At 40.3% G+C, this 12,216-nt stretch overlaps 1 protein-coding gene across 2 annotated transcripts in view; it reads left to right on the plus strand.

The window, feature by feature from the left end:
• The first annotated feature begins 6,245 nt into the window (after positions 1-6,245).
• khdrbs3 (KH domain containing, RNA binding, signal transduction associated 3) overlaps positions 6,246-12,216 on the plus strand; it is a 92,447-nt gene continuing 86,476 nt past the window's right edge. For both annotated transcript variants that reach the window (XR_002042728.2, XM_019271396.2), the window contains exon 1: positions 6,246-6,830. Coding sequence is in view for 1 of the 2 variants with exons in the window: in XM_019271396.2 (XP_019126941.1) it covers positions 6,740-6,830 (91 nt within the window). In the remaining variant the exon portion in view is untranslated. The remainder of the gene's footprint in view (positions 6,831-12,216) is intronic.

Raw genomic sequence — 12,216 nt, forward strand, 5'->3', positions numbered from 1 at the left:
TCTCTTTTACAGCCCGGTGGCAAAAACAGCTACGGTCCTAATGTTTCAACATGGAGCTCATTCTCACAGCTGCATGAAAACACTAACATCATCTCTTATATTAAAAAAAAAAAAAGCATGCAGGGGATGGTGGAGGGGGTTCATGATGAGATTTTATCTAACCATTATGATCATATGCTAATTAAGGCAAGCGCTTAAAGAATCAGGCTACCTGAACAAAACAGGAAGGTTAACCCATGCGAAGCAACATTTAGAGAATATTGGAGAATATTGAGAAGAGCCTGAGGCCGTGTGGCAGTTGCTGATGCTATCATACTATCATTGTTCTTGTGCTTAATCGCTGTGGCTAATGACAGGAAATGAAATCACCCGCTGAAGCCCAACACGCTTCCAGCAGCATAATTACTGCTGTTGACCTTCTGCCTCCCTCTCTCTGGTATGTAAGTGCACACTCAGTCACTACATATCATGGGCTACTTCAGCCGTCTCTGTTAAGCTCTTACTCGATACCGACAAAGACCGAGTCGCCGACTTCAGGTTGCATTTGTAGCCATAGTTAGAAATGAAAAGATCTCTCCGGTGACGTCAGGCACTGTTTGTGACGTCGGCTGATGAACTGATCTGTGTGATTTGAGCTGGGTGGAGCATTAGCCTGCCACAGCACAAAGCCTAATGGAACATGTCGGTGTATTCATACTTCTAAATTCCCCTGCATTTGCTGCAGATATCAATTGCGCTTTTATATTACATGTCATTACTTTCATTGTGTTGTAGACTAGTTTTTAACTGCTATTTCTCCTTTCTTCACGTCTTTTTTCCCTCACTGTAATTACCTCTTTTAAGAACTCTATTTGACTGCTGAGCACATGGTCGAGACACGTTCACGTCCAACACTTTATACTGTTATGAAAAAATTTTTCACTCAAGGTCAACTTAGTAGCTTAGAGTTTTAAAACACATGTGAATACAAGAAATACCCATACAGACAGGGCTTTTCAAATATTTACAAACTAAAATATGCTAGATGTCTTTAGCAAATCAACTCTGTACTCCCATACAGATGCATATTGTACACATTGTGACATTTATGGGAACAGTTTGACATTTTGGGGAAATGTTGCAACGGACTTTCTTAACAAGAGTTAGATGAGAAGCTTCCCACCGCTCTTATTTCTCCACGCATCACGCATCAAGACTGAAACAGTGATATCCAACCTCTAAAGCTCACCAATGAACATGGTATAAAGAACAAATTGTAATAGAATGTCACTGTAATTGGGAAGAAAAAAATATTTCTGCACATGACCATGTTAATCAGTGAGCTGGTGACCCTGTTTCAGTTATTATGTCAAGCTAAGCAGGTAGCTATAGGTTCAAGTATACATCAACAACTACTATACAGACATACAACTGCACAATCTTTATGTCTCACTCCTGGCAAGAAAGAAAATAAGCATCTTTGCCAAAAATATAAAATTAAATTAATTTAAAGACAAAATCAGGAAGAGTGCAGACCTTTGTCTTTTATCAAAAACTATTTACGTTCACTTTGTTTACCTTCATTGAACCGCCTGCAAATTACAGGTGTTATGAATTATGTCACAATGTTACAGTAACAAAAGTGAAAAAAGTGGGAAAAGAAGCAAACAAACAAACAAACAAATGGCACTGAAGTCATAACCTCCGTAGTAGCGGCAACAATAGCACAAACCAGTGTAAAGTAATCCCATTTGAACCCTGTTTATCTGATAAAAATCAAATCTTGACAGCACCATTTGCACTGCAGCTGAAGCTTTGGCCGCGGCTCCAACCCCAGGTTTGTTTGGGGGTTGTGTGTGTGTGTGTGTGTGTGTGTGTGTGTGTGTGTGTGTGTGTGTGTGTGTGTGTATTGCTCGACCTTGGGAGCACTGCTGGGTGCCATTGATTTGTTTACCTGTGCGCTGCTGACAGTTTCTCATTAGGTTTCTTTTGCACAACACTTCCAGGAGAGGAGACCAGAGTCTGCACTTCACAGCCGACGATGCGTGATCAATGTACCTGATAGATTGGCGCTGGCAATATAATTCTGTTCAATGGCTGTTTAATGGATGTGAGCGCTCCATTTAGTAGCCACAATAAGGTGCCTTTTGTGACTGAGGCAGCATTGTGGGCCCGCAGGAGGAGGAAAACATCTTGAAAGGAGGGCTTTGTTAAGATTACTTTGGAAGACAAGAGAGACGCTGGGTGACATTGTGTTATATTCCGATGCTACTTTTGAGTATTGGAAGTATTTGCAAAGTATAGGACAAAGATGTAGCTTAGCATCATTAAGGCCTTTCGGCATTATTCTTTCAGATACCATGCATGCAGTTTGTAGAATCTTTTAAACACAAGCAAACAGAGGATACATAAAGAAAAAAGGGTAATGTAATGACATAAAAACAATTTCCTCTGTATTTGTGGACCCATTAAAACTATTTTCTCCTAATGCAATTTTGGATTCAGACAGAGGATCTTTGTAATGATGCTTTTAACAACAGAGTATACATCGGGGATGCTGATAAATAAAACAAACTATATCTATATTAATGATAATTAGGTAGAGTCTAACTTTTTAGCTCCAACACTATTTTTGTTTTATTAAACCCAACTCTTTCCTAGTAGGATTCCACTACAAAAAAAGTCTTGTTTTCTCATCTGAACTCCACATGTATTCTTTAATAATTGGACATGGTCACAAGGAGGCAGTGTTGCCACTCTCCATAACAATCTTTCCGCTGCCACTGAAATGTGGTAATGGAAGGAATCCACTTATTTAAGGTGTTAAAAGTGCTCCTGATATGCCGCTGTAATCCTGTCCATTTCACGGCAGGGGACCAAAACAAAGTGGTAACGCCGTGAAGGCTCCTGGCTCTGGAATCCCGGTTCACGGTCCATCTGTGACACAAAGTGACACAGCAATTGGCTCGAGGGCACATCAAGGTCTAATTACTCCTCAGGTGACAAGACCCCGATGACATCCTCTCTCTGAAATGGGATTTTACGAAGATTGAAAGCTGACAAGACAAGTGTTTCCATTTAAAGCAGTAAGGCTTTACATCAAGTCACTGGAAAGAGGAACACGGCGGTGATTAGATCCATGCCTCTTGTTATGAGAGGGGAAAATATTGAATGCAGACATAATAGTATGGGTGAATATACCATATATGACACCCTAGGGTGCTGCACAGGCTGTCTTGTTCTAGGTGTAGTCAACATCATATTTAGTGGGCTGGGGCAGGCTGAGGGGCGAGAAAGGGGGCAGCCATTCTCTAATGATCAAAATAACACTTTGTCAATGTAATAGCCCACTGTTCTTCATTCTTTACACCCACCTGACAGAACATTTCTCATAGCTTTGTTTACACCAATGCTGCTGCCCTTTGTGGTCTGCTTTGACATAAATAAAAAAAATTTGCCACATAAAACATGATTATTTTCATTGCAATTGATGTATTGCGACCACTTAGCGAATTCCCTTCAGAACACGAGCGTCTTGAAGAAGACGTATAGAGCTGCAATTTTGAGTCAAACATCAATGACAATGGTGAGTTTATGAAGACGCGGAGCAACAGATGGCAAGCATATCTATAAATAAGTCGCTCTTCTGAATAGGAGATTAGTGCATTTGAGCCGGTTTTTAATGGTCTCTGGGAGAGATTAAAAAGTAAGCTGATTCATAATGCATTTCTCTTTGCGGTGAATCACTCATAAACAAGAGTCTGTAAAGGATCAATGGGGGAAAAAAACATGCTTAAGACGTTAAGTTATATGAATAAGTCAAACATGAGACATTTCTTCTACATGGTTCCAACTTCATGAATCTTTCAATGTTGCCAGGTGCATCGCTTGAAATTATTAATGACAGCATTTTATAGCTTTACAAATAACATGCTTTCCCCATTGAATCTTGATCGCTGTGGACCTTTAAACCCTGCAGACATTATGTGCATATTTCCACTCAGTTATTTTCCAAGAACACTATTCATATATATATATATTTATATATATATATATATTATATCTATATATTCTATCATATATAAACATCATTAATGCCCGCGGCAGTTATTGCAGAGCACAAATCAGGCCACACACACACAAAAAAAAGCAAAATAACCAATAGCATCATCTAAAGTTCACGGAGGATATAACTTTGATAAATATACATAAACCCATCTTGGTTTTAGCCTCTAGGTCACATTTTCTCTAAGTTATTGAAATAGAATGGGAAAAAATAAATAAATAAATCTCAATTATATAACCAGTGCTGATCAGCCTACAGATAGCCGCCCACCTGAGGCTACCTCAGCATCCTCCACAAATATTGACAGAATTCTTATCTTTTTTTTTTCTTCACATTTTCTAACAAATATGAAGCTTGTATACAAATCCGGATTTATTTATTTTTTCCACTCACAAATGCACTTTTGCATCCATTGAATGTTTCTGGGAAGTGTCAGACTCAGGATATCTGATAAAGCGTATTTATGGTTGTATCTTTAGATATCTGCTGTCTGGATAAACAATAATCTGTCTTTTAATGACACTGGAGTCACTGTCTGTTCTCTGTTATAAAACTGGAGACTTCTCTTGTTTGACTTTAATAATGATCGGCAGCTTTATCTGCCTGCGTTTTCTAAACAACAGGCTTCTCTTATTTAATGAATTCATAAACACGCCCGGGAGAAAAGCATGTTTGACCTATGAGAAGGTGAATGGATTTCCTGAGAACTATTGACAGGTTGTCCTAACAAGTAAAAGCAACCTAAGGAGTCATGCAGTCCTAATCAATTGCTTAAATGAGTAAAGAGGACAATTAAGTAGCCCCTTGAGATGCTCCTGTAACTGTACTGACGGATTTTAAATACGTCTACTTATTTTAGCACCCATCATATACATATAAACCCTTTAAATAGCACATATACTGAAAGAATCTGTATGCTGAAGGCTCGACAACCCTCACTAGAATCAGCCTTAATGCATACTGCACGCCTCAGTCATGTACACCAAGACAAGAAATTATATTTTCACATGTACTGGGCAGGCACGTTTGCAATTCTCTGAGGTCATATGTGTGCCTTCACTTTGTATGTGTATATCTAATGCAATTACATGTGAGAAAACCCTGAAAACAATCTCTGTCTAGTGACTCATCAAGGCGTTTATAAATATCAAAGTTAATGGTCTTTCTAATCCCCCGTGGTAGTACACATATGGTATTCCCAACATCTGCGCCATATATTTAAGAAATAAAAAATGTAATGACGAGACACACTGAGTGAGAGATCTGTTTTTTTTTAAATTGGTCATTAGGATCAATCAAATCACAGCAAACTTTTCAAAGGTATATGCGTTGACATTTTGATATGAGAACGTCAGTACGCTTAATAATGGATCTTAATTATTATATAAATTGGTTTTATATGTTTTGCATCAGAGAACAAGAAGAAGTACCTTCATTTAGGAAATATGGAAGCACAGGTCACGTCAACAGAGATTCAAAATGACTTTAAACAGTCATGGTTGGTCACACATGGCTAACGTAAAATATCACATAGAAGCATATTATGCCACAGTACTCATTACTCAGAAATATATTATTATTGTATTGGTCCCTGGACATCCAGGGGTCTTAAAAGCCCAAGGTCCAATGTATGTCAGTTACAATTTGTTTGACAATTTGCAGCACTTAAGTACAAAATGGACTGTGTATTATTACTCAATCTTGTTGCTCTGTCAAAATGTAGCTCAAACAACTTTAATTGTTGAATTTTTATTGTTGTGTTTCATCATTTAGTATGTCGGTATACCGTTTGATCTCGGTGAAAATATAATGAAGCTACCATACTGTGCATTCTTTTTGTTTTCTTTGTAACCTAGCTCACTATGTTGACTCAGTGTCCTCAGATCTATCCTTAGGAGCAGTTGTGTGAGGTTTTGATGAACTCCTGCGCATAGCTCCAAGTCTTATTGTGGTGTGCGACTTCAAAAAGACGAGCTGCTGTATAGATACAGAGAAACACTGTATGTATTATTAATATCACACACATGCAAGCAGGATGGCGTGTATTATTATTTTTTAATGGTGGCTGATGCTCATGGTAACTTTATGATAATGATATGATGATAGGCGGGATTCAGCACCGCGGACAGCTCCGGCGCGTCGCTCCGCCCCATATCCACCCACCTCCTCCTCCTTCCCCACCGGGCTTGCGTGTCGTTGCGCGGCGACCAATAGGTGCCGCCGCCTCGGTTGAACACTGGATACAACAGTGTGAGCTTCAAAGGAGCCTGTCCACCCAGAGAGAGGGAGAGAGAGGGAACCTTCACTCCGGCTGTGATGCGTAACGGGGCTCTGCTGGTTGAACAACACTTCGATGGGATAAAACCTCCCGGTCATATTTAACCGCTTTATCGTGCGCGTGTATATATATATGTGTGTGCGTGTGTGTGTGTGTGCATATATGTGTGTGTGTGAGAGAGAGAGTACCGGCCGCGAGGACTGAAGTCCAGGAAGAGCGCGACTCACATCGACGCCTGAGTCTTTTTTTTTTCTTCTTGTCTTCAATAAAACATATAAAATATATATCTATATATTTGGAGCCAACTTGGAAACGTTTGGACGTTGAACAAGTTTTTTTTTTTTTTAATTATCATTTTTATTTACTTGAATTATATTTGAGTCGTTTACCTGGAGCTCCAAAGCTCAGGACGGAGGATGGAGACCGAAAAGTACTTACCGGAGCTTATGGCAGAGAAGGACACGCTGGATCCGTCTTTTCAGCACTCCATGCGGCTACTGGATCAAGGTAAACGTCCGTGGTTAAAAGGAAACACTTTGTACCACAGTGTTCAGGCTGTGTTGTTGAAGCTGCAGGCTACATGACATGTACAGCACGCCTACTTCCAGTTATAAATAAGAAGGTTTTTACTTTACACACATTTCCTGTTTGGTCACACAAAAAGCAGCCTCCTGTAGTGTAAAAAACACTGAACACTGCACCTGCTTCATCACTCAACCCAAAAGGTTACCAAACTTTTCATTTGAATTGGACAAGCATTGCTACACATGATGTAATTCTTACCTCTGTTGCCTCTAAATGAGGGTTTTTCTTTCTTGCTGGTTTTGATCTGACACAAAACTGTAAAAAACTGTTTTTTTGAAGGTGTGAAAGTGGATATGTGGGTGGAAAATAAAATAAAAAACACCCAACAACGCCTATCTTAGTTGGCGAAACATAAAATGACAGCTCGTGCATGGAAGCAGCAGTGAAACACTAAAACCACTTGACATCCCACTCTGCAGGCTGCAGTCATCTCCATCTCCGAAGCAGACACGTGTAAGCTGTGGCGCGAGCGGTGGAATAATCAAACTCTTATTCAAATGTACATGTGTTTCCTTGCTTTGAAGAAGTGGACGTGACTGAAATGGATTTACAGAGCAAACGGCAGACGCTTTTTAATTAATCCGTTGCACAGCCTCCTGCTTTGAAGCTGGAAGGAATGTTGCAAACACTTGTTCAGACGCAGCCCCGTGGAGCTCATCGTGTGGGAAGTGCACCATTATAGCATCCAAGTGCATCCTTCAAGTACCACTCGTAGTCTTTGTCTGGAGTCTGGTAGAGTGTTGTTGGCTTTAAAGGTAACAGACAAGGAGCATTGGTCTGTAAACAGTCCTGCTGCACTGTAACTAATTCTGCTGAACCCCCCACCAGATGCAGCTCCTGCACCAAGCTGTTTTTATTCAGACAGCCATTTCTATTCCAGTTCCTGCCTCCTAAACTTAGGACCTTAAGGGGTCCTAAAAAGGGTTCCAAAGGGGCCCCTGGCAAAGTTTAATGGTTTAATTTTAATGTTGTTCACTTGCTTTGGAGTTTACCAAAGTGACAACAGAATGACTCTTCTGGATATACCGTCCCATTCTATACCCACACTATGAGTATACACTTACTTTCAGGTTGCAACTAATGTTTATTTTCTCGATTTATTGATGAACTGTGAAGTCAGGAAATAATGAAAGATTGTCCCTTGCAACTTCCTTCAAATTGTTTGTTTTGTCCAAAGTCCAAAAAGATTGACTTTACAATTAAAAAAAAAAAAAAACAGCTTGCACCAGGAAATACAATACATCTTAAGGTTGAATCAGTTATGAAAATAGTTGCTGATTAAGTTTCTGTTGATTGACTCATGAAGTAATTGACTAAATCAAGGTGTCAAAAGATCACAAATCAAATTAAAACACTGATATAATCAGGCTTATTCATATTAAATCAGGTTTTGTGTTGAAACGATTAACATTTTTGAATTATTGGGAGTTTCTGACATGAAGTAGTTCAGCTGCTCCTGCTCTGCCCCCCCCAGATAGTGAGCCATGAGCGGGCTGCTCATGAATGAATCGTAATGTGCTGGTTTAGGAAAATGTATCACATTTTCCACTAGAAGTATGGAGACTGGAATATGTAAGCGTGATTCCAATTTTAGCCTCCCTACAGTTTATTATCGCCCTTTTATATAGCAATGTGTAAAATGAAATCCCCCTCCAGAATCACTGTCCTCTATTCATTGTATGTCGAGGTAATGGATGTAATGGCTCGGCAATATCGATGCAGATTTGAGTCAGACCCGGGTTAATGCATCTTTCAGTAAGCTGATTCATGTACAGTAAGGTGAATTCATTTCAGCCCATGAGCATGAGGAAAGATAAGCTTGTGTTTCACTCAGCACTTTTTCTTATCGGCTGCTTTCGTTACTCAAATCTGGGTTAGTCTTTTATTTTTTTTCTTCTTCTAAGAACACATATCCGCCTCACCAAGACCGGAGCGCTGAATACTTAATGGAAGTTGAAAGACACTTAACCAGACACTTCCTTGAGAGTCCTCTATCCACACCGTAGGTCTTCTGTAGACTTAGAGCAAATATTGTCGATTTCCCCCCAAAAATCAAATATATATATTTTTTAAATGATGTAATACCACAAGACGAGCCAGAAAAGAATTACAGAGTAAATGTACCCCCCATGTGTTTTTCTCAAAGATTGAAATAGCTTCACCTAACACAAGTTTTTGGTGAAACAGTTCCAATAAAGTTAGTTTGTGATATTTCTGGTGGGGGCAAAGATTGCAGTTGGACACCGTCGCAAGAGGCAGAATTAATCCATGACATTTTATGAAGTAAGCAGAACTCTGCGGTGCACAAAATTTTGGCCGAAACAGTCTGCCACAACTCCAAAAACTGTAAATACTGTTATCTCTCTCTTACACAACAGATGGAACACGATGCAGCTTAATAGAGCACTTCTTCTGCCATCTTGCTGATGAGTTCTGGACTTGATTATGCAATTGGCAGGGGGAAGCAGGGAACAGAGCTAGAGTAACTAGAGTTACTGCATGCGAGTGGCGAATATGAGATTATTCAAGGTCTGGAGAGACTTCCATTCAGGAGAAATTAGGGGAGCATTGTGTTGGAAGGTTGGGGACAGGGCGGGCATGCTTTGATAAGTTCAGGCCATTCACAGAGCTCTTCTCCCTAAAGGTCCATATCTCTGCCCTGTGACAAGCCTCATACAGTCAGCAGCAGACACTTGGAGCGGGAGAAATATCTTAAGCCAAAATAAGAGACAAGCAGGACCAGCAGCCTACATGGAATGAAAATTCCTCAGCAGCATACTAATGACAGGCTTCTAGGTACGGAAACACCTCGGGTGGCATGAAGTACATCTGGCATTTGCATGAAATCATTGCTACCCTACAGCACATGGAGGCACAAGGGCCGCAAGCAACACTTATTTCCAATATTTGTCAGTCTGTCTTTGAGTGTGAAAGTTCATCCTTGACCTTGGGAACGGTAGTGTGACAGAAAGGGCTTTCACGTTATTATTTGAGCTTCTATTTTACCATTGTAACACGGGAAACAAATAAATATTCAATCTCGACCCCTCGCGACCCCTAAAGTAGACTATTGTCGTGCACACAAAACAGAGAAATATGGCAGACTTGGAAGCTGTCATTTCGCCAACGTATCTGAGACGTGACGCGTGGAAAAGTAGACCTTTTTCCACAGCAGCCATTTTGACATGAAAACACGGGTGTTACCAATGATACTAGTTGAGGTTCAGGTCAAACAGAGTCAGGATGCTGCTGAGGTGCATGTTGGCTCACTGGGAAAGCTCTGCAGCACTAAATAAAACAGAACCTTAATTAGTATCATTGGTAACACCGGCGTTGACCCTACTACATGATGTCAAAATGACTGCTGTGAAAAAATTCTATTGAAATTTAAGATATGGCTGTTTGCTGGCATTGTAAAATGCAACTGCCTTGCTGAATGAAAGTAATTCTAAGTTTCAAAATTAGGTTATATGGGATGTGTTCCAATTAGTTTGAAAGTTTTTGATTTTTTAGTCTAGCCTAGTTTACTTACTAGCTTGTTATGGTCATAGTTAATGAGCCAAAAAACCTCAACCTCATGCTCGAAGACTCACCATTTCTTTTTTTGCTCACACATTTTTTTTTTTAACTAATCAATTTATTTAATAAAATGCCCGCGGCGACATCTTGCTATGGCTGGTTTTATCTGGCAAACAAACCAAAGTGTAAAAAAAAAAAATTCCATATAAGTATATTGTATGTTATAAAACTGATTTTTTTTATTGAAGAGTACACTGCACACTTCAAACAACAAATCTATTTAAAATAAGTCAAACCTTTAAACAGGATCATGGTCTGATGCGCTCCAGCAAAGAGCTTCAGAGACAATAAACATGAAATATATAAAGTTTATGAAAAAAAAATCCAACACTTTCATCCATTCATAAAGATTCAAAAGTTGTAAATGACATAAAAAAACAACAACAACAACAACATTATTATTATCCTCATTGCTGTGAAGGTTTGTATCATTAAAATAGAATTCACATCGCTCGGCAGTATATCTTCTTTGTGCGGATTTCCTTGCATAAACAATAACACGTTTAAAATGTAAAGTCACTCCCCGCAGCAGATGTATTCTGTTTGTTCAGTGTGTGGATGCGGAGCAGCGCGCAGCCCACTCTGAATGTTTCAGGACCTCTGGCCCAGTTTGGACGTCCTAACCTCAGTGCTGCATATAAGCCTCCATATCTAGTGCTTTTTAATTGGATATTCCACAGCAGGAGCCCAGCACAATGTTTGCATTATATTAACAGCCTCAGAGAGGAGCTTACCCACAAAGAAAAACAATAACAAAAACCAAGACATAAAACTTATATTATCTACACGGACTGTGCAGGTGTGGGCAAATAACCTTATCCTGTATGCCCCATCGTTAATTCATACCATTACCATCTCATCAACGGAACAGACGGGGGTATTTATAGCCGCACTTGAGTTTTGCCCCGAGTAAGAGCAGTTCCTGGGTTAGAACGCCCAGAAGTGAACAAAAATAAGCTTTGGCATAGGATCAAAGGCAGAGATATGATTTTGTTGGGGAAACAGTGCTTGATAGCGATAATGATCTGTGGATCTGCGGCCGGGCCGACACGCTGAGCCGCATGATGAGGTGGAGCTTCAGCCGCAACCATGAACCTGTCTGAGAGCCGACTGGCGATTTGACCCTGCGGATGTAGTGAACTCGCAAGTGAACTGTACGAGGGTAGGCTGGGGGTTTGGTGGGGAGGGCGAGAGCTCCAGCAACCAGCTTTGCATTCAGACAAGCAGTGGAAGGCTGCTGAGCGGTGCTTGTGGCTAAGAGGTGTTTGTAGAGTTCTCTCTCTCTCCGCTTTGCTTCAGCTCCCACTGGAATCAATGTAGGCCAGGACTAACACAGGCAGATCCCAGCTATAAACCCTAACAGCGCCTCGTTTACAAGACGCGGCGAGACGAGTCACGTGGTTGCATTGATTTCACCGCCGGTGTGGGATGCAGTTTCCCACTCGTTATTGGCCACTATAATGAGCCGATAATGCTGTAATTTTCTGTCAGATACAGATATATCGCTTGATAGACTTTAATGCATGTAAAATGTCAAACCTGGGATATTAACACGAGTTATGCTCTTGCATGGAAACAAACAAGACACGATAGTTCTCAGTGAGAAGTAATCAGATATATCGCAGCGGTGCTGGATGAAAGCCATGCACAGTCATTTCTTGCTTCACCTGGATGAGCATAATTGACTCAGTCTAACAGCTGGAAAGTAGCCAGAAAGAAAACAAGACGC

The sequence above is a fragment of the Larimichthys crocea genome, chromosome XIII, assembly GCF_000972845.2.
Source record: "Larimichthys crocea isolate SSNF chromosome XIII, L_crocea_2.0, whole genome shotgun sequence".
NCBI lineage: Eukaryota > Metazoa > Chordata > Actinopteri > Sciaenidae > Larimichthys > Larimichthys crocea.